At 44.6% G+C, this 23,321-nt stretch overlaps 1 protein-coding gene across 5 annotated transcripts in view; it reads left to right on the top strand.

The window, feature by feature from the left end:
* The window catches only part of SHLD1 (shieldin complex subunit 1), a 78,222-nt gene extending 61,227 nt beyond the window's left edge, over window positions 1-16,995 (top strand). For 4 of the 5 annotated variants that reach the window (XM_054820649.1, XM_054820647.1, XM_054820648.1 and 1 more), the window contains one exon: window positions 15,854-16,989. In XM_054820649.1, coding sequence (XP_054676624.1) covers window positions 15,854-16,365 — 512 coding nt within the window. In that variant the 3' untranslated portion in view covers window positions 16,366-16,989. Of the gene's footprint in view, window positions 1-15,853 lie in introns of all 5 variants that reach the window. The other variant, XM_054820646.1, reaches the window with a different exon arrangement.
* Window positions 16,996-23,321: the final 6,326 nt, after the last annotated feature.

The raw sequence follows: 23,321 nt of genomic DNA on the forward strand, positions 1-23,321 counted from the left end.
CAGGGGAAGCTTCTAGCAGCTTCTCACAGAAGCCACCCCTGTAGCCCCCCTGCCACCAAAACCCTGCCACGCAAACCCAACACACCTGCTTTGTTTATAAATAAAACAGATGTATTTACTACAATCACAGAATTCAATCTGTTTGAATTACGTTTTCTTTAGGCCCTTTAAAACAAAATTCTTAAGCTGATGATAAAATTTTGAGCTTAAAAAAATTTAAAATCAAATCCCACCCCACCACCAGTCTCAAATAAGAACTAGGAGACTTCAGCTTGTACTAGAACACAGCTGTCAGGAATATCTCCAGCCTTGATATAAGAAATTGCATAGTGGTAATCTTACCATTTTATTTGAAAAATGGAATCTACGTTCACTGTTAAGGATCTGTTTAATATCATACACATATCATACATATCCAATTTTATCATTGGATAAAAATGTCCAATGCTAAGGCATTCTTTACATTAATATTTGCCTTTTCCTTTGAATAGGTGAATGGCTATATTAATACCATTAATATTATTAATTATGTTTGTATTAATGTTTGCCAGGAGTGTGAATCAGTGGTGACCCATCATTAATTTATTGACATTTGTAAAAGAAGAGGAAATGTTACTCCAAAATACATGTGAACTTCCGTTGTTCAAACACCTATCTGAAAATCAGATTTGATAGCTGAAGTTGGCAGCTATTTCTATTGCAGCAATGAGTGAGTTTCACGGTTTGATCAAAATTATCTTCAATTTTCTATATTAATTTTAGCTACATTATAATTTGACTACAAGTAGCAAAATCTGAAATGGTCCAGCAAAATCTGCACAGCTGTATCATGCCAAATTTTTAGGTTGTGCTAACCCTCCTTTCTTCATCACTGAGAAGTGGTCCATCAGTTCAGGCTGTGCACGTGGGTCTGGAAAACCTACCTGCTCCCAGACACTCCCTGAACAATTTCAGGGCCTGGATTGATGCAGTTTACCTAGGACTTATGAGCTCCCTGCATTTGAAGCTATATTGTTCATTAAACCAGGTTTTCAGGCTTCTGTAACCATTTTGTCCCATGTTTCAGTGAGAGACATTCCACTTTGTAACAGCTTTTTCACCTTGTCTAGTTAACTGGTTCCCATAGTACTAAAAATGACTAAATACCACCCTGATGGGGTTTAATTTATATATACCTCTGCCTTCCATTGCAGTGTAGGCTCATTCCAAAACATGTTCTCTTTTCAGACTATTTTTTCACATGGACCAGCAAGCCTTTCTCAACAAGTAGAGCAATATTTGCAAGAATGCTGACCTTCCCCCTGCCCTTTAAAATATACATCCAAAAGCAAGATGCTGACGTATCTTCACTGGTTGAGATCAGTGTCAAAAAAACCCCAACTTTGGGCAAGGCCACCATATTGAAGTAATTTGTTGTTTCTTAAAGAATCCCCATCACTAGTCCAAGGTTACCTCTAAACCCATATGATTGGGGAATTCTAGTGCAGAAAGCTGGTTGCATGCACAGAGAGCTGGGTTGGTTTTAGTTTGTATGTTGTTTTTAGGAACATAATTTTCATGCAGTGCTGCAGCCCCTGGTTGTCTGGACTCAAAAACACTTTATTTTATCTATTGATTGCCCATTTGTTCAGCTTTACTCATGTTTATTTTCATGATTTTTATTTCTTGTCTTTTTTTCCCCTCTGATATTGTTTTGGTGAGAGGAGCAATTGTACATGGAGACCTAAATGCCCCACTCAGTATTGCTTGCTTTGCATTTGAAAAAAAGAGCCAGGGAATTTTGAGAGTCTGATTAATAAGCTAAAAATTCTGAACTTACTGGTGTGTCCCAGTATCTGGGTGTCTGTTTCTACAGCCTCTCTAGCGCATACTTATAGAACAAATTCTAAACAAACATGATTATAATTCATCTCACTACTCTGTTGAAAGTCATACAAATGCTCTCACATCACCTTGAAAAATAGTTGGGGTGTTGTTCTTTGCTATTTGTAAATGGTGCAAATAGTTACACATGCAAAATCAGATGGATTATGAAAAACACACATTACAGTGTTCGTAGATCCCTGTAGTAACAAGCCCTAACTCTCCTATGTTTTTAAAAGGAGTTTTATCTTTTTCCCTACCTTCCTACTTGTATGATTATTTTTGAATGAAGTAGGTATTTTCAGTTAGGCAATCTCATGGCCTAAGGTGGATGAAAAATGTTTCCTTTATTAAAGGAAAATTTGAATTGCCCTAACTTGCTCTGGCTTATCTGTCATTTTATTTGCCTTGTTTTGCAGGAATGTATTAATTTTTTTTGTTGTCAGGTATTTGCATAAATGTTTTCAAGCAAGATCTTAATATGTCTGGACTTGCTTGTGTGGCTTAAAAACATGTGTGTCATAAAAACATGGTGAAGAAACATATGTGGTTGCAGTAACTATCACTAACCACAGTTCGTCAGTAGTTGAAGGCATTACTGAAAAACTATCCAAGAAAGTGGTTCACACACAGCACCAGGCTCTTTCCTGTTAAAGTCTGTACAATCTCTCAGCAGAGCCATCCCAGTGCAGAATTGCTGTTGGGCAATACTCAATATGGGATGAGAAACACAGGGTTTTATTTTGTTTGCTTTTTAAACAGGATTTGGGCTCTCAATGACCTTCATAGTTTACCTAGAGTTATATCCATTAGTAATTCAGGTGAAATATTTGGTTTGGGGCAGAAGAGGCTTAAGTGCACCCTGATCTGCTCATGGCTAAGAAATCTGCTTTAAAAGCAGGACTAATAGGCTACACAGCCAGCTAACTGGATGCAAACAAATCCTGAGTGACTGAAACCTTTTATTGTTCGGCCTTAGAGGGCAAAGCCAGATTATAGCAGGGAAATGCCTGTATTGCCAAGCCTTTCTCATGACTGGCTGAGGGGACAAAGTGAGGAGATAGGAATGGAGACTGCTCTAGGTGCTTGCTCAGGGATTTTGTTCCTTTTTAAGTCATACTCCTTTTTAAGGACTTTCTCCTTTCTCCTTTCTGATCTGCCCTTCAGGTTTTTTTAGTCCATTCAGAGACATACAGAGTCTCACAGTCACGACACTGCCTCAGAAAAGTTTGGCAGGTGAGTGCAGCCCATTAAGGGCCTGAGGATTGACTCCCAATGCAATTCTTACATGATAACCATTTCTGATTTCAGTTTTCAGGTGTTTGGTTTATTAGCAACACAGCAATTCCTGCAGAAAGCTGACTGATTAAATGGCAAAACACTTATGTTCAAAACCTAGTTTTCTATCAAGCCGGCTCTGATGGAAGAGATTTTCAGTGATTCCCAAAACAGCATGTAGATAATTAAGAAAAAGCCCTTGTGGTTCTCAAGCCTCCAGCATTTGTGAATGGTCTGTAAATATGCGTATCACTCTAGTCCAATAAGCTTTCTCCTCACTACTTGATTTCAAGTAATACTGGAGCAAAACTGTGTAGCTCAAATGTTTATTCAGTGTACTTTTAAAATGGCAAGTCAAAATGCTACAGACTAGGGATGAACAAATACCTCCAAGTTATTAAACTTGTATGTCTTTCTTGCTTTTCATTGTATTCTGTTGAAATTGCATTTTCTGTCTCCTGAAAATTTCCCTGATGACTGTTTGATATATCTGACTCTCTGCTCTCTTCAATATGAGGACTTTTCATTTATTAGCCTGTGGAAAGCTGATAGGTGGAGATTGGTATCTTGCTTCCATTCTTGTTTTTGAGCCTGTTCTTTCATTTTTGATCAGTATCTGATATACAAGCTTCCTCTGGCAATGCAGAAAAAAACAGCCTCAGGCTGTGTGTTCCCACATATCACAGGTGGAGCAGGGGAGAGGACAAAGCTGTAAATCTGCTCTTTCTGTGCCAAGGCACTCTGCGCTGGCTATGCCTCTGCACAGCCAGTTCAATGCACGCAACCACGTCAGACCTGCAGGGAGGCTGGGGAAATGCCTCACTCTACATTCAAGTTTTCACCAGAATATCAGTAGATTTCTTTACCCTTGTACCTGCTGTTTGCCTGTGCTTTTTAAAATTATTTCTTTGTGGGTTTGGGGTTTTTTTTCCTACTCCTGGTTCTAAAAAGTGCAAGTCTTATGCTGCGTGTCAGACAAGCACAGAATTTTCAGGAGCATGACACAGAAAAGAAGCGTGGTTTTAAAATCATCTGATGGCAAGTAAATTCAGGAAACCACCTCTGCAAGCGTTCCTCCGTTGTTCTTAGTGAATCAAACCTGACTGGAGGTAAAGAGCTTTGATCTGAAGAGGGACAGACTGCACACGTTCAGCTATTTCTATCACATCTAGAAAGAATCAGTCCATCTGTAAGCATTTCTTGTAGTATTCTCACTAATGCTTTTGGCCTTAGACAAAAACAAAAGATCAGGACCTTCAAATCTGAGAACCAAAACGTACCTCTGTTGTTTCTCTGTTGTACAATGTGTGGTGATCTGCTGCTAAAGAATTAGTAATATTAAAGCTTAGATGGCCTCATTGTCTTCAAAAGAGCTAAAATCTCTCTGGCTTCTTTTAAATTTGGTGAGAGCATCTGCGTATTCAGCACTTCTGAAAATCAATCCACTGATTTGGATCTGAGCCTAAATAATAAGTTTGTAGAAAGTTGAACAAATTCACACAGATGCATTTCACTAAGGGACATACACAGATGTGCAGGTTGGGGGGGGTAAAGAATTGGGAGGAAGTTATATTTAAGTCACCCTTCACCTTCATCTGCCTTATTTGACTCAGTTTTCAACCTCCACAGTTTTTAGAGCATTTTCTGTTCCCCACAGCAGTTGTTTTACGGTAGATGCCCTGTGGTACCCAGGCATCAATTCCGCATCAGGATTCAGGCCTCCAAATGCAGGACTTCCCATGAAGATAGCTAATGGTAATATTATAGGTTGTAACTCTCGCTCTCAAAATTATTTACAAGTAGTATAATTTTATCTACAATTCAAGAAGGATGCTTTAAAAATATCTTGCTTTGCAGTATTTTCTTGGTCTAGAAACTGCCTTTTTGCCTATGATTCTCATGTCACTTGTGTCCACAGCTGTGCGTAACTGGTTGGAAGCAGAGCTGAAATGCATGTGAATATATGCAACGTAACCTGTATGTATGTTTGTAGGTGCTAACATTGTAATGAATTGGACTTTCAAGTGCTATAATGGCAAGGGAAGGCAGCATATACTGAATAATCCCCCCCGTCTCTCCTTTTCCAAGTTCACACAATCTGTAAATAATGCAAATCTTTTGCTAAATTTTATATAATATTCTGGTCTTCTAATTTGTTCTTCTCATTGAAGAAATACTGTCATGACAGGCTCTTCATCTTCTATTTTAGCTGTATGAATAGCAGCATATTCTTCTTTTTCCAGGCAATATCACTCTGCAAGGAGATGCAGAAGGTAGAATTTTTGTAAACTGATGTTGAAACTTGAGCTATTGATCTCCAGTGAGAGCTGCCTGCCAGGTCTTCTTGCCAAAGGCATCAGCTGAGGATGGCTGGTCCTCCTGAGGACTGAAAATGTGTGACTCTGATGAAAGACAAAGTATTTAATATATCATGAAGGGATATTGCTTTGGGTTTTGTTTTCTTTTTAATACTTGCAAATACAGTGATATTATCTTACTCAGATTTCTTGTAATCTAGAGTTGCTTCCTGTCATTGGCAGTGGCCATTACTGAATATTTCAGAATAAGAGGCAGTTTCCCTCTCTTTATTTCATCCCCATCCTCCAAAATGGGTGCATCATACAATGTGCTGCCTGTTGGGCCCCATTCTTGACTCTAGCAGAGGATTTGTTAAAGCCCTGAAGAATGGGATTTAATAACTCTTCCAGATTTTTTTTTCTAGACTTGTCTATGATCACTAATTGTCATCCAGATAGATGTTCAAGTCCTCTTTTAATTTCAGCTCACAGCTTTATCAGTTCTGCATGACAACATCTGCAGAATGTCTAAAAGTACAGTATCTTTTCATTGTGTGTCTTGCCAGAAACAGGAAGGATTTTTCCCTGCTTGACTTTTACCTTAGAACTATGAAGAATGTTGTCTTTCATCAGTTCCTCTATGTCTCTGCAAGAGGTCTCCTTGGATGACTCAGGTTCCCAAGGGAGTTTTTCAGCTCTTAGCTGAAGAGGTGGGCATAGCAATCCTTTTCCAAATTCTGGACTTAACTAGCTAGTAACCGAACACAGGGGCTGAATAAAAATTCCTTCCTTCTCAATTAATTAGGGTTCTTTGGGAAATTCTTCTTCTGTCAGAAAGCTAACAGTTCACGAAGACCTGACTCTATAGAGTCAGCTGGAAAAAAGACAATAGACAAGACTGGAATTTATAATTTTTAGGCAGGAAAAAAATATGAAGGGAAACAGCTACCATTTGCTTTAGCTGTGCAATGTGAATAAAGTGAGAAAGCTCCTTCAGGCACTGTAAAACACAAACCTCAGTTTTCCCTCATAAAATTCTTTACAGATCTTAAGCAATGAAAATCAGGCAGGCAGAATTGTTTCTCACTGGTTTCAAGCACCAGACTTTTGCTTTTACTCTGAAATAGAATGAGCTTAAAGACAAATATGATCTGGGGCTAAATTAGAGCCTTCCATGTATAAAAAAGCAACACTGCAAGTTACTGATTAAAAGAAGGAAAAATCAGTCTTTTTATTAAAAGGCATCTGCCTGCTCACAGGAGGAAAGGGTCAAACTTGACTCAAATAGTGTGAATTCTCCCCATGGGCAGAGCAATGTTGTGGTCCTGATGAGTAAGAGATGTGACTTGAGAGGATGATTCTTACTTTCACCTATGGAGAAGGCAGAGGCTTGGCCTGGGGATGCTCATTTTGGATCTGGTCTGTCAAAGATTGTGAGCTCATTGGGATGTTCTGCTGTGGGTAAGGAGAGGCTGGTCTAGCACAGCACTGCTGTGTCTGTGCACATGAACATGCGTGATACTATTCTTGCAGTTGCTTCCCCGTGCTCTTCTAGTGCCTAATTGGAAGCTGAGCAATTAGCTTAAGCCTTGTCAGAGTTTCTTCTTGGAAATTGGTGCTTTTAGTGTTACATAGACAAGGTGAGTCTGGCTGTCAGTTTCCGAAGACTGTATATGTAATAGGAAAGCAGCACATAGTTGCAGTTTAATACAGCCCCTTGATGCCCTCATCTGCTGGATAACAACTTTAATTAACAGTTGATGTTTTCAGCTACATAAACAGGATTTTTTATTATTTATGTTCCAGAGGAAGGTTACTGTTGATAGCAGAATCTTTAACCTTAGATCTTAAGAAGCTTTTTTAAAATCACAATTTGAGACAAATAGGATGCTTTAGGGGGTTTTACTGGCTACAGAGTCATGCAAATTAAACCACTCTAAATACACTTATTTGAAGAGTTCTTAACTTTGCTATTTCTATTTTTAGAATGATGATGAGCTCCAAGGCAGGAACTTGCCTTGTAAAAATAAAATCTTAGGCACCCCAGTTACGTTGCTGCCCATCTCTTCAGAGATACCTGGGATCTTTGCAATGAGAGATGTTCCTCTGTGCTGTTGCAGCAGCTGTTCACAGACAGTTACATCCAATGCTCATTGCTCAGGGGCCTGGCTGAGGATATATTGTCAGCAGGCTTGTGGAACACAGCCATAAGTGATGGTATTTATGATGCTGCCGCTGCTTCTGCCCATACCTATTGCCCTGGACCATGCGGCCTGGTTGCTTAGGAACAGGTTTGTGAGATGACAAGGGATGCCTATCTCTTAGCTTTCAGCAAATAAGGAGTGTTAATTTGTAGGAGTTCATATTGTAGCTGACTTGCTCTGTGGTTTATTAAATCCAGCATGTTTAACTAGTGCGTTCTCTGAAAGATTTCTTTTAGCTGAGTTTTCCAGCTGTCTTAAAAATATGACGCAGCAGGCATCAGCTGTGAGCTCTCGGAGCAGGGCAGAGCTTAATACCAAGTGTGACATTTGGAAGAGCGTCTAGGGGGATGCACTGTGCCTGCTTATTGCATTTCAAAAGCACTTTACCATTTGCCAGGCTTTTTATTTTTCTTGAATATCAAATTCCTAAGGGAGTTAGACAGAAAGGGAAGGGTTTATGCTTCCCCGGACTAACTGCTTATGTCTTATCCCACGCAAGTTAAAGCCCCTCTCAACTTTTCACACCACAAATGTGCAGCAGGTAGAAGAAAAAAGCAAGGGGCCTGACTGGGCTATACCCAGTGCTATTCCTCCATCGCTGCCTCCCTTTTCTACTTCAGTCCCCAAATTCTTCCAGCCTCTTCCTTCCCTTCTTGCTTCCTCTTGCTCACCCTCCCACGCTCACCTCCTCCAGGTCTCCCGACAGAGCAGCCAGCATTTGCACAGCTCTCAGCCAGTTCCTCAGCAATTGGACACAGCGACATGTGCCTCTCCCGTGGGCTGGTGGATGAAGAATATAGCTGGTTATGTCATGTGTAAAGCAGAGTCTCACAGATACTGTCTTGTGAGCTATAGCCTACTGCATATTATGGCAGGAGAAAGCTGGTTTCTGTGTCATGAGGGAGACAGCATAGTAGCAAGGCTTACTATATTCTTATTTTCACTTTCAGTTCACAATTTAAATACAAGGAACAAATTTCCTCTGCTTACAGCAGTCTTTTTGAATTATAATGTCATTGAAAATTCCATTTTCCCTTTGCTTTAAATGCCGGAAGGTTTCCCAAACAGCGATGCAAGAAAAAAACAGCTGTTATCTGCAAGGCAGAAATGTGTGCAGAGAAATTGTAAACTTTACCACAATTCTTCAATACTGTACAAGAAAGGCTATAGGATCTGTCATTTGCTTGAAGTGATAGGTGTTTGTACAGCACCTAGCAGAATGATACTTGGTTTTTTGATACTTGGTTTTTTGGTGCTATTCTAATTTAAATGTTAGTAATGGAAATCATACAATGCAAATCTATTCCAGTTCATGTAAAGGAATGTAATCAGCACTTCACACATGGGTTTTTAACTGTTGTAATCAATGGAAATTTTATTAATGCAAATAAGGGCAATAGGATTTGGTCTCAAAATGTCTAGCTTTGCAATGCCTGAGTACTAAGGTATGTGATTACTGGCAAGCTAAGGTGCTGTGTGAGATTGGGGTATAATGAACTCCTCCTGAATTCTCCCTAAATTTCTTCTTTCTTCCCAGAGCAGAGCGGAATTGCATTACCACAATGATACATGCACTCCCACTGGAAGTCAGCCAGGTGGAAAAAAAAAAAAAAAAAAAGGTTTTCTCTGCATTAGCTGTCTCAGGTGCTCAGCACATGTAATTGTAAGGTGCATGGGCTTGTAAGGAGTTGTGCTGCGACGTGGGACCTGTTCTTGCCACCTGTGCAGACAGACGCATCCCTCAAATCATGTGATTTGGCAGAGATTTGCTGTCAGCCGGGAGCTCTGCTCAAGCCCATGCACATATGGACATGTCTGATTGAGAGGCAAGAAGGGATTTTCCAGGACTGGCGAGAGGGCTGTAGCAACCCGCAGGGATAGCATCTGTATTCACTTGTCTTATCACTTAATAGTAACCACAAAATTAGAGACCCTGTCTTACTTGTGGATGATTGCTTTAACCCCAGGTACATGCTGGCAGATTGATGGCAAAAGAAAAATGATGCAATCTGTGAGAACTTCTGAATAGCCCTTTTTTAATGGGTACCATCAACCAAAACAACTGGTAACATTTTTCCTTCTTGTATGACTCATCATTGCCTATGGATGTCAAGAATGTGTTGACTTCAACTGTAACAAGTCACAGTGGAGAGAAGACTCGTGAGTAGAAGGAGCACACTGAGGTGCAGGTGGCAGTGTCCAGGGCAGGTGGGTTGTCCAGAACACGAAGTGGCTGATTTTGTGACGGACAGAGCAGAGTACTCTGTTTTCCTCTCAGGAAAAGTTTGGGAGCACCAATTAATTGTGATGTGCCAAGAGGCAGGATCTGTGGTCTCTTGCAGATCTTGAACTTGGCATAAAATCATGGTGGTGCCTCAGGGAAGGCAATATTTTAAGCTCTGACATGGGAATCCATAGCTGGAGTTTGTCTGCTCAGCTAGAATAAGTATCCTGCTTCTGCTCTCAGCTACTCTGAGAAAAAAAGCTGTATTCAGTTGTACTCAGCCCCATCTACTCCCAGGGAGAGTAGGTAAAGTATTGGTGACTTTTGGAATAATCTCACCCAAGGAAAGAGTTTCTCTCTCATCTAGCTCTCTCCTTTCCTTTGTTTTTTCCTTTCCACTGTTGTGTTGCTCAGTTCTCTGGTAATCTTTGTTCAGGGACCTTTGGTCAGACAAGCTGATCCTAATGGTCTCTTCAGGCCTTCACAGCTGGCAGGATGGCTGTAGCAGGAAGCAGACACGTGTTTTCTCAGTACACATCTCAGAGTTCAGTACCTAAATAATCTCTGTCACTCTGAGATACTCTGGGTAACGGTCCTGTCATTGACTTTGCAACATAGGGATGTGCTCTAGCATCATCTAACCAACATCTGGTTGAACTTCAGTCACTACTGTGAACATAAGGGCAATTTGTATGTCTCCAGATTAATTTAGCTTTATTAAAAAAAAAACAAAAAATTATTTGCTTTTCTCAGTCTCATAGTTTTCTGGCCATTATTTAGGATGGCACAATAGAGGCACTCAGAGAAATTCTGCCCTTGCTCCAAGTTAGCCTCAGTATGTGATGAATCAAATGGCTGAAAGAGGTCAAGGGTTCAAACCATTTAGAGATGGGGCTAGCTGCCCTTGTTGAACGTGGCAACTCCAATAGCGTCTAACACCTGAGAGCGCCAGTGCAGCTCTGGGGTGGGTATGGGATTGGCATTCATTTTGGTGGGCTTGGACTTGAGCTCCATCTGTGTCAGGGATGAGTCATTCTTAAGCCCTAGGGCAAATGATTCCTGCCCTAAAACAAGGGATGTAATTGCTCTTTTCACAGAACTGCTGATGATAAACACTGTGGTTTAGCTCTCCCATTCTTGGATCTAAAGTGTAAGTCTCCCAGACCCTGATAATAGGATGGGACTTTGTAGACTGGGCAGGTGGGGAACCACACGCCCTATAAGCAGGGTCCCTGGAAGGCAGCCAGACAGTGTGGGAGAAGGCAGGAGGCTCGGACAAATCCAGCTACAAATGTTGTAACTGAAGAATTAGCAGCTGTTGGCATCCAGCTAAGCCCCTGCCGGGGACCAACAGAGATCACAGCAACACCAGCTCTAATGAAGCACTAGCAGCTGCAGGGATCACTGCCCACCTGAATTGGGGGAAATTTCTTTCCCCAGAAAGCCAGCAGTGCAGAAGCTCTGCTGTTTGAGGGATGTCTTATTTTACACTTTATGTATGCTTGAACCCATTTGTACAGAGACTCAAACTGTTACATGAGCTGCTTTTGTAGAAGTGCAAATAATAATACTGCAGAGTTGTTGCATCACTGAAAGTGGCCGAAGTCCAAAGCAGGATTTGATTGTCGTGCTTTGGGCAGTGGGGTTATGTGCTTGTACCAGATGGAGACTTTAAATTTTCATCAGCAGGTTTATAAAAATGTATTGGGTTTGCGTGGCAAGGTTTTGGTAGCGGAGGGGGCTACAGGAGTGGCTTCTGTGAGAAGCTCCTAGAAGCTTCCCCTGTGTCTGATAGAGCCAGTGCCAGCCGGCTCCAAGACAGACCCACTGCTGGCCAAGGCCAAGCCAATCAGCGCCTCTGTGATAACATATTTAAGAAGAAGAAAAACACTTAGAGAGAGAGAGCTTTTGCATCCGGAGAGAGGAGTGAGAAGATGTAAGAAACTCTGCAGACACCAAGGTCAGTGCAGAAGGAGGGGGAGGAGGTGCTCCAGGCATCGGAGCAGAGATCCCCCTGCAGCCCGTGGTGAAGACCATGGTGAGACAGGCTGTCCCCCTGCAGCCCATGGAGGAAGGATGAGGAGGTGTAGAGGTTCCACCTGCAGCCCGTGGAGGACCCCACGCCGGAGCAGGTGGAGGCACCTGAAGGAGGCTGTGACCCTATGGGAAGCCCACGCTGGAGCAAGTTCCTGGCCGGACCTGTGGCCCCATGAAGAGAGGAGCCCACGCCGGAGCAGGTTTGCTGGCAGGACTTGTGACCCCGTGGGGGACCCAAGCTGGAGCAGTCTGCTTCTGAAGGTCTGCACCCCATGGGAGACCCATGCTGGAGCAGTTTGTGAAGGACTGCAGCCCGTGAGAGGGACCTGTGTTGAAGTTTGTGAAGGACTGTCTCCTGTGAGAGGGACTCCATGTTGGAGCAGGGGAACGATGAGAAGAGTCCTCCCCGCTGAGGAGGAAGGAGCGGCAGAGACACCGTGTGATGAACTGACCATAACCCCCATTCCCGGTCCCCCTGTGCTGCTGAGGGGGGAGTGGTTTGAAACCAGGAGTGAAGTTAAGCCCGGGAAGATGGGAGGGGTGAGGAGAAATGTTTTAAGATTTGATTTTATTTCTCATTGCTCTACTCTGTTTTGCTTGGTAATAAATTAGGTGAATTTTCTCTCTAAGTTCAGTCTGTTTTGCTTGTGACAATACTTAGCGAGTGACCTCTCCCTGTCCTTATCTTGACCCACAAGCCTTTTGTTATACTTTTTCTCCCCTGTCTAGTTAAGGAGGAGGAGTGATAGAGCGGCTCTGGTGGGCATCTGGCCTCCAGCCAGGATCAACCCACCACAAAAGACAAAGAATATCCTTTTATCAGCCCCCAGGTCTTTTACTAATAAGCTGCAAATGCTGAACTTCAATTAGCATGGAGTGGAGGCGTGGATGAAATATACATTCTTACTGATGATTATCCATCATATGAGAATGAAATCGACATGAGTAATGACCTGTTTCAGTTTTTGGGGCTTTTTTGTTTGGTTGGGTGGGTTTTTTTCCTTTAACACATGCTTGGTAGTATAGATGAGTGAAAATTGCTAAAAATAATTTGGGCCAGATTCTTTAATGATGAAACTCCATTACAGGCGAATGGAGTGCGAGTTTTCACTTGCTCATCTTTGTATTGACTTCTGTAGGTGTTGGGTCAAACCAACACAAGAGTGTGTGACAGCTGTGTTGTTACATTTGCCATGGAAGGATAAAGAGTTTACAAAACTACATTTTTCCTGCTGCTGACAGCTGACCAGAGAGGTCTAAGCTTTGAAGCAATGCTGCTGTGTGCTATCAGGGAATCCCAGCTTTCTTGAGGGGTGCAGGTGCATGGAGAGGGAAAGGGATTGATTAGTTTAATGCTGCCTTTGCCTTTAGCAGCATGTTTGCTGGCCTATCTGGTGTGCTTGTGTGCTGTACGTGCACCCCACCTGTGAAGCCCTCTCTGGACCCTGCAGACATCCAGCTGCTGAGCTCGTGCCCTGTGGTTTATAAATCATTCAGGAGATTTGTGCATTACAAAAGCAGTATCAGCTCTTTAGAGGGTGTCGAGGAAGGACCTCTACCTTGACTGATATCTTTTAGGGAGGAAAAGGGCTGAGTGTATTTGCAAAGATCAGTCTTGGCACATAGTTTGAGAATGTATTGGGAAATTGTCAGGAAAGCTGAGGAAAGGTGCAACTTTGTGGGATATAGATTGGTTCTGGGAATTCTGTGTCTAACTTTTCATGTCTTGCCTTAAGAAGGCTTTGCTGGAAAAGTAATCCCCTAAGAAGGTAGGGCCTACTGCTGAAAAATAGAGATACATAAATTTCAATCAGTAACTGAAAGAAAACTGTTCACCCAGTAATATAATTGAGTACTTTCTGACTAACTCAACCCCAAAACATACCCTGGAATACTTACCGGTCACTTCTTTGGTGGATTGTGCTTCAACAGAGGATTGCTGCTTTATAGGTCATACTCGCTTAGAATAGAAGAGAATCGTTGAAGTTGGAAAAGTTATCTTTAAGATCGAGTCCAACCATAAACCTAACACTGGGAAGTCCATCACTAAACCATGTCCCTAAGCACCACATCTACGCATCTTTTAAATACCTCCAGAGATGGTGACTCAGCCACTTCCCTGGGCAGCCTGTTCCAATGCTTGATCACCCTTTCACCCTTTTGGTGAAGAAATTTTTCCTAATATCCAATCTAAGATTGTGGGAGAAAGGCAGAACAGCATTGCAAAGGTCTCCTCTGACACCATGAAACCAACCGGATTTTGCTCTTCCTGGATCACGTGGTGTTGAGATTTGTAGCTGAAGGCAGCTGCTGCTCTTTTACAAAATACAGCTGTGAGCTGTGTGTAAGAAGTAGCAAGATGACAGCACAGCACAGGGGTTTGCAATTGCCACAGCAGCCTGAGCCCAAGTGCCACTTGATAGAATTATCAGAGATGCATGAGGCTTCAGTTCTAACTTAGCATAGGCACCAAGGCTGAAAGATTATTAAGGCAAAATGGACCTGTTCTCTTTGATTAGCTCTGATTTGCTACTCTGATGGCATATATCAATGTTAAAAGAAGGCCACTAAGCTTTTCTTTGTACTGCATTGGAAATGACACATTGCAAGAGGAGGAAAACTTCCATTTAAAATTGCAGAATCAGCGATGAAGTGAAATTAAAAAGAAAGATCAAAGATAGAAAGTAGGGAGAGGAGGAAAGAGGCAAGGTACAGTATGGCTGCAAAGACATCTTAATTTCATTTTAATGAATCTCGGACCACTCAGGAAGGGGAGGGTAGCTCTTCGTATACTGGGCGAGAAAGAACAGCCTTTTGCCACTGCACTGAGATTTCCTTTGAGCATAGTCTCTTACCAAAATGAAGGACTGCACTCTGCTTCATATTTCACAGAATTAGAAAAAACCAAGCTATTTTCTGACTCCTTGCATCCTGCTTATGTAACTTGCAGATGACGGCTGTGCAACCTCTGGCTGAGCCCTGGAAAATTTTCTTGTCGGTGACTCAGGTGCTTGGCAAACAGGCTGGCATGGCAGGCTTGGAGATGACATTGCAGTTAGAGGCATTCCCTGGGTACCAGAGGCCAATTCAAGGTCCCTTTACGGAGGCTCTTCATAGTAGAAGCTGTGTGAGGCTTGCTGATCATCCTGGTCACGTCATTGCCAAGACTCTCTGTGCTGATGCTGTATTAATTATGTGCAAGTAGAAAGCATCCCCCTTGATTGCATTAGAGCAGAAGAAAACCATAGCCCTAACTGTTATCCAGAGATGTGGGTCAGCAAGGAAGGAGGAGAAGAGCTAGCCAAGAATGAGTCCTTGGCCTTTACATAAATAAAAATTCCTGCAGGATGTGGGGAGAACGTTTAGTGCAGCTGGGTTGCAAAAATGGGACTTAATGGGGAAGCACAAGGTCCTCTTTTGCAGGCCCCATTCCCAAATTCTATTCACTCACCATAACAACGTTGGTTTGGAGGTACTAGATGTGGCTGAAAGCTGGAGAACAGGACTGCGCATTGAGCTATAGGAGTAAAATTGAGAATAATTAAAAGGGAAGGATTAGACCTAGGGATGAAGGGAAAAACAGAGGCAGAACTGCTTCAGCTGCAAACTAGACTTGCCTGTGGGTGAGCTCTCATCTCCAGCAGCAGCAGATCCCAGTTTCCACCTCTTTGGAAATGTGACCGAGATGAGCCAGGAGGTCTGTGCCACCAAGTAGGTTCAGTCACTGCAGAGGGTTGAGGCTGGGACAACTGTGAGATCCCCAAATACAGCCTATCTTATATGAATCTATGCAGCAAGCCCCGCTGGCAGTCTAGCCAAGTTTAAAGCAATACTTAGCTCACCCCTGCAACAGAGCCTGTTTGCCCGACTGCAGTGAGAGGAGACAAAAAAAGATGTTGCCACAGGGATGACCTGGTAACTAATGAATTTCATTGATCTTGTACTTGCAGGAGAGAGCAATGTACCCTCTGCAGTTCCTGTGGACTTTTCTGCTGGAGGCTCTGAGAGAGCAAACGTGAGATGTTATCCAAAAGCAGGGCTGTGTGAGCCCACTGAACCTAACAATTCTGCGCTCTCATGGATGTATGAACATGATAGTGCAGAAGATACCAGCATCAGGAAATCTCTTGATGGCTTCTACAAAATGTATTGCAAAAAATGGCCAGACAGATCAGATCCCACCTATGAGGCTGCATCACGATGTCTGTCGCAGAAGATTTCAGAGCTAGCAGACCAGGATGGAACAAAATACGCATCACGTTGCCTGCAAATGGCCCAGGTGGTCTTGAACAGAGATGGGTGTAAGATCTTTCCAAACCACCCCACTACTACTTGTTTTTCAAAGCCAGCTGAAGAAGTCATGTTGGAAGACAGAACACCCGGACTCTCAGATGACATCCTGCAATTCCTCTTGAAACAAACATGGACAGAACATAGCCCTGACACGTCACATGAGAAATAAGCAAGACACTGGTTTGTTTCTGTCATTGGAGCTTTGCTTTCACTCTAAAAAGAAGTAACTTTCTTGGAAAGACACTGTTCCTCTTAGCACCACCTTCAACACCACGTATTCCATGGAGGGATTCATCTGGAGCAGACCTTGCCACCTTGCCTCTACAGGGCAGCACCACATAAGGAGTGTGGTCTCCCTGTAACTGCGTGGGATGTGTTGACTAATTGGAGTGGGTGTCTGTTTTGGGACATCAAACATGGTGATTTCTATGTACCAGGCTTTTAAATTGACTTATATCCCTACTCCAGCTGAACAGTGGCCCAGCCCAAATTCAGCCCCTGTGTAGGCATGGATGTCCAAGTGCTGTTGACTATAACAGAGTGATTGAACAAGCTTGGCATGGTATACCCCAGACCTAGGGAGGAAACTTAAGATTTTGTTCTGAACTTGACTGATACTGTAACACCTATCTGTAACACCTATCAGGGGTGCCTGATAGCTGTGTATGTTTACCTACAGACATATGATCCCACCGATCATGATTGCAGTGCAGGTGAGCTTTTTCAACAGAAAAAGTGTTTGTGTGCATGAGAGGGAGAAGAAATACAGCTTCTGATCGGGTGGGTGGGTTTTTTTTTTAACAGAAGGGATTAAAAAAGAGAAAGAAAAGCTTTATCGCCTCAGTGATGTTTCTAACATTTCAAATGCACCAGCTGAGCAAACTGGGGATTTTTTCCTATGTATATGAGCTGTTTTAAGAACAAGCTGAAATAGATTCATGAGTAAGGGCTCTGCAGAAGCATCCATAGGGAAGCTGCAGAGTTGGTGCCAGCTGCTCTGGTAGCTGCCTGCTGTGAGATGCAGAGTATCTAGGAAAAGCAGAGCTCACATCTCTGCATGTCCAAGACTGCGGGTTGCTTTGTTGATTCTGTAGGGGCAATGCTGTTTCCTGTAGCTGTCTCTCTACCCAGTAGTCCCTGTTGATTTCTGCTACCATGGGCTCTGAGCCCAGAGCTTTCACAAAGAGGAAGCCAATGCTTATTGCTTGAGTACACTCTATCATCTTTGTTAGCACTGCACAAGACCTTGTGATTACTTTCCTGGTGTGTTGATGTATGAAGGAAAATGTTCTGTGAGATGTTTGAACCATGGAAGTGGTTGCTCTCCAGCAGAGATCATCTGGTATTGGTTGGTTACAGCAAAGGTTTAATTCTTCTGAAAAGCTCTGCTGCTGTTTATACCCAGAACTTTCTTGCCCTGGTTTTAGTTGGCAAGATCACCGCTAGCTACAGTGGGAACTGGCCCAATGCACTCACTGGTTGCCCAGCTTGAGTTGTGGTGGTTATCACTTGCCCTATGACATTAAGAGGTGACCTGAAGGGCTAATTCCCAGTAGTTTGTTTTGGTTACTGCTACCTAGCGAATTTAAAGTGCTCTGGGTCTGATGCATCGCTAGGAATTTGGCAGGCATAATTCTCCTTTGCTTTGTGCTTGTGGAAACTGGGAGTGAATCTTAAGGAAAATAGCTGCATGAGAGATGCAGGACTGGGCTCCCACTGCTGAAGCTGTGGTGGGAAGGGGGTTGCTGTCACACGGGGCTGCAATTCAGGCCCCTCTGCTGTGCGTGTGGAAGCCCTTTGAAGTGGTCAACCAGGAGCAAGCAGAGCTTCCAATCCCTCTTTGGACAGGTTGTCAGTCATTAAAACTATGGTTTACTGTCTGTAATTATAAATGTTCTGTTCTTCAATGATGTATCAGGCTCTAAAAGAGACACATGGGTTGGAAAAGATAGTTATGTGGTAGTCCTTACCAGGGTTACCAGGCCCACTGCTTTGATGTCATTTTTGCTTTGTTTCACAGCTTGCTTGGAGACCTTGCAAGTCAAAGAAACCTTCTAGAAAAATTCTGAATTTTGTCTTCTCCAAATTTTTATTGTTAGATTTTCATTAAAATTTAGAATAAAACTAATTATTTTATGGCAGATTTTCATATTTTAGGAGCTTACAGAAACAGAGCAGTGCTTAGATGGATAAACTGGGCTCCAAAATCCCATTAATTTTTGATGATAAAAAACCAAGCTAAGAGTTTAGGGGAGGCTGACAGTCTTGCCAGACACCTAACTGGTGTTAGGAGCCAAAACATGATAGAGTTCAGAATACCTGATCATTTCTGCTGTGAAATGAACAGCTCCATTTCTGGAGAAACACTTAATTTATAAGGTGTTTCACTGGGATCTTCTAGTTCAATCACTTTTATTAAGTTAGCAAGACTGCAGCACAGAGAATAACACTCATCACTCCTTTTCCCACTCACTGCTAATTAATTTTTTTACAAACCTGTGCTGGAACCTGCTATGTATATTTCCAAGTCTTCTGAAAGCATTACTCATTTCCTTGATAAACATCTCTCCTTGATTTCTTCAAGACACAGGGAGATGAATGCATCCCTCCTATTTGTCAGGTGTTACAAGTAAGACTCAACCAATTGCTTAGAACAGCCTGTACTTGAAAGAAACACAGTCCTATTTGGCATTTTATGATGCTGCATAGAAAAATTGTGGTAACAAGTATTACCTCTGGTGAGCAATAGCACATGGGGCCTAAACTTAGGTCTGTTTGAATTTCTTAAGCTGATTGGCAGTTATAAGTAAGATATGTTGCTTCGAATTAACTAAGTTTGGGTTTTTTCCTCTTGTTTTTGTGGACTTCTCTCGCAGGCAGAAGGGAATCTGCCTGTGTTCTCGATCCACTAAACTGCCCTTTCACAGACTACTTCACTCCCTTCTTGCGATGGAGTCTTCAGAAAGGTGGAAGCAGCTTTCAAGAAGCAATCAGCTTAAAATGTGTAGGGCTGCCACGATCCTCTGTCAAACCAGTCCTCAGCATTGCAGAGTGGGACAGCTGTGTAACAACTGCAGTGTGCCTCCCACCACTGCAAACACAGCCACGGGTGCATGGTCTTCTGCTGTCAGTTGTAGAGGCATGAACTTGGCCAGAGCTGCTGCCCCCACAAACAACAGTGTCCAGCCAGTGATGGGAGGGAGGAGGAGGACAGACCCCAGGAATGGTGAGAACACAGGGAAGAGGAGAGGGGATTTGTCGGGGGGGGGGGGGGGCAACTGCCCCAGGAGCACAGGTGAGGGAGCACGTTCCTCGGGTTGAGCTTTTGGGCAGCTGCTCTCCTGGATGCTGGGTCGCCAAAGAGAGCTGCTCCGGTGAGTCCGGAGATCTAGGCGCACAGGGAGTTTTGCTGACCTTCCAGAGGCATGGAAGCGCCAGGAGAGCGGAAGGGACCAGCCACGAGGCGACAGCTCTCGCGGGACCGCTGACAAGACCTGGGCGTTGCCAGAGCAACGGTGCCCACCCCCCACGCCTATAAAAAGCAGCCTAGGGAACGCTAATGACCTGGAGTGCAGTGTGGCAGTTGCGTGGGAGGGCGCACATGGAGAGCTTAGTCACTCTACCTGCTCAAGAGGTGAGTCCATTGGTGGTCATCACCCCTTCAGAAGAAGTTTAGCCATAGCACTCACCCAGCAGAAAGCTTTAACCTCTGTTCTCGCCAGAAGGCATGTGGCAACCCAGACAGAGCTGCCACGAAAACATGCAGCCACCCAGCTCTCAGGCTGCAGGGAGTGTCAGAGCCTATCACTGATAGCGGACGGCAGTAGTGAGATTGGCTGTGTGAGGTGTGACCAGGTGGATGATCTGCTCAGCCTGGTGGCAGAACTACATGAAGAAGTGGAAAGGTTAAGGAGCATCAGAGAGGCTGAGAAAGAGAGACTGGTGGAGCCAAGCTCTGCCCTTCCTGAGACAGAAACAGGGACAACCAACAGACAAAAACCAAGGTGAAGGGGACCCTGTATCCTCCCCTTGTCAGGCAGAAGGCAGTAGCCTAAAAGGGAGAAGTAAATGGAAGCAAGTCCGCACCTGGTGTGGCAGGCAAACCTTCTCCTCGTCTCCCACCTCGCCTTCCCAAGTGCCCCTGTGCAACAGGTACGAGGCTCTGGTTGTGGAAGGCCACTCAAAGGAGGATATGGATGATAGCTGAGCTACACCAGAGGTAGCACCAAGGCCAGAAAGGCCTGCACCCCGTATCATGATCACCCCCACAAAGAAGAAAAGGTGGGTTATAGTTGTGTGGGACTCCCTTCTGAGGGGTACAGAGGGCCCAATATGCAGGGCAGACCCTCCCCTCAGAGAAGTCTGCTGCCTCCCCAGGGCCCGTATCAAGGACATTATGAGGAAACTCCCCAGCCTGGTATGGCCCTCTGACTGCTACCCACTACTGCACCCCCATGTGGGCGGGGACAAAGCTGAGACACATAATGCAAAAGCAATCAAAAGGAACTTCAGGGTCTTGGGACAATCACTGAAGGGATTTGGAGCACAGGTATTTTTTTCCTCCCTCCTTCCAGTTGAGGGCAGCAACCCTAGGAGGAACAGGTGGACAGAGTCCATAAACACATGACTCCATGGCTGGTGTCACCGCCACAACTTTGGTTTTTTTGACAATGGGATGGCCTACACAGAACCAGGCTTGATGAGGTCTGATGGGATTCACCTCTCTAAAAGGGGAAAAAGGATCTTTGCCCAGGAACTAGCGGGGCTCATCGACAGAGCTTTAAACTAGGCTGGAAGGGGGAGGGGGATGGTCACATCTCACACATTGCAGCATGCTTGAAGCCTAGAGGAGACAAGCCAGGGGCTCCAGAGGCAACAGGAACCAACAGGGAAACACTGGGAAAATACGTCAAAGGAGCTCCAGCCAGTAAGTCAGCCTCATCGAAGGCACAACTGAAATGCCTCTATGAAAACGCACGGAGCATGGGGAATAAACAAGAGGAGCTGGAGACATGCACACCTGCAGGGCTATCACCTTATTGGCATCATAGAGAAGTGGTGGGATAGCTCCTATGACTGGAGTGTTGGGATGGAAGGATACAGGGTCTTTAGGAAGGACAGGCAGGGCAGATGAGGAGTGGGTGTCACCCTTTATGTCGATGACCAGCTGGAGTGCATGGAGCTCCACCTGGGGATGGATGAGGAGCTGACTGAGAGCTTATGGGTCAGGATTAAAGGGAGGGCAGGGGCAAGACACATCATAGCAAGGGTCTGCTACAGGCCACCTGACCAGGGAGACTGAGCAGATGAGGCCCTCTGTAGACAGATAGGAGCAGCCTCATGTTCACAAGCCCTGGTCCTTACGGGGGACTTCAACCACCCTGTTGGAGGGGCAATGCAGCAGGGCACAAGCAATCCAGGAAGTTCCTGGAATGCATTGATGATAACTTCCTCCTCCAGGTGATAGAGGAGCCCACGAGGGGAGGTGCCATGCTGGACCTTGTTCTCACCAATAAGGAGGGGCTGGTAAGGGATGTGAAGCTCAAGGGAAGCCTTGGGTAGCAGTGACCACAAAATGGCGAAGTTCAAGATTGTCAGGGCAGTGAGGAGGGCACTCAGCAAGCTCACTACCCTGGACTTCAGCAGAGCAGACTTTGGACTCTTCAGGGATCTGCTTGGTAGAGTGCCATGGGACAAAGCCCTGGAGGAAGAGGGGCCAAAGGAAGCTGGCTAATATTCAAGGGTCACCTCCTCCAAGCTCAGGAGCGATGCATCCCAACAAAGAGGAAGTCAGGCAAAAACACCAAGAGGCCTACATGAATGAACAAGGAGCTCCTGGGCAAAGTGAAACAAAAAAAGGAAGCCTACAGAGTGTGGAAGCAAGGGCAAGTAGCCAGAAAGGAATGCAGAGAAACTGTCTGAGCAGCCAGGGATCAGGTGAGGAAAACTAAAGCCCTGATAGAATTAAATCTTGCCAGGGATGTTTCTATGGGTATGTCAGTGATAAAAGGAAGACTAGGGAAAATGTGGGTCCCCTCTGGAATGAAACAGGCAACCTGGTTACCCAGGATATGGAGAAGGCTGAGGTACTCAACTTTTTTGCCTCAGTCTTTACTGGCATGGACTGAAGTCCATGGGACCTGATGAGATGCATCCGCGGGTCCTGAGGGAACTGGTGGATGAAGTGGCCAAGCCACTCTCCATCATATTTGAGAAGTCCTGGTAGTCCAGTGAAGTTCCCACTGACTGGAAAAGGGGAAACATAACCCCCATTTTTAAAAAGGGAAAAAAGGAAGACGCAGGGAACTACAGGCCAGTCAGTCTCACATTTGTGCCTGGCAAGATCATGGAGCAGATCCTCCTGGAAACTATGCTCTGGCACATGGAAAATATAGAGGTGACTGATGACAGCCAACACGGCTTCACTAGGGGCAAATGGTGCCTGACAAACTTGGTGGCCTTTTATGATGGGGTTACAGCATCCATGGATAAGGGCAGGGCAACTGACATCATCTACCTGGACTTGTGCAAAGCCTTTGAGGCTGTCCTGCATGACATCCTTGTCTCTAAATTGGAGAGACATGGATTCGATGGATGGCCCACTCGGTGGATGAGGAATTGGCTGGATGGTCGCACTCAAAGAGTTGTGGTCAACGGCTCAATGTCCAAGCGGAGAACGGTGACGAGTGGCCTTCCTCAGGGGTCGGTACTGGGACCAGCGCTGTTCAACATCTTTGTCGGTGACACGGACAGCGGGATCGAGTGCACCCTCAGCAAGTTTGCCGACGACACCAAGCTGTGTGGTGTGGTCGACGCGCTGGAGGGAAGGGATGCCATCCAGAGCGACCTTGACAGGCTGAAGAGGTGGGCCCGTGCGAACCGCATGTAGTTCAGCAAGGCCAAGTGTAAGGTCCTGCACGTGGGTCGGCGCAATCCCAAGCATGACTACAGGCTGGGTGAGGAATGGATTGAAAGCAGCCCCGAGGAGAAGAACTTGGGGGTATTGATTGATGAGAAGCTCAACATGACCCGGCAGTGTGCACTTGCAGCCCAGAAAGCCAACCGTGTCCTGGGCTGCATCAGAAGAGGTGTGACCAGCAGGTTGAGGGAGGTGATCCTGCCCCT

The sequence above is a fragment of the Grus americana genome, chromosome 3 (assembly GCF_028858705.1).
Source record: "Grus americana isolate bGruAme1 chromosome 3, bGruAme1.mat, whole genome shotgun sequence".
Classification (NCBI taxonomy): Eukaryota; Metazoa; Chordata; class Aves; order Gruiformes; family Gruidae; genus Grus; species Grus americana.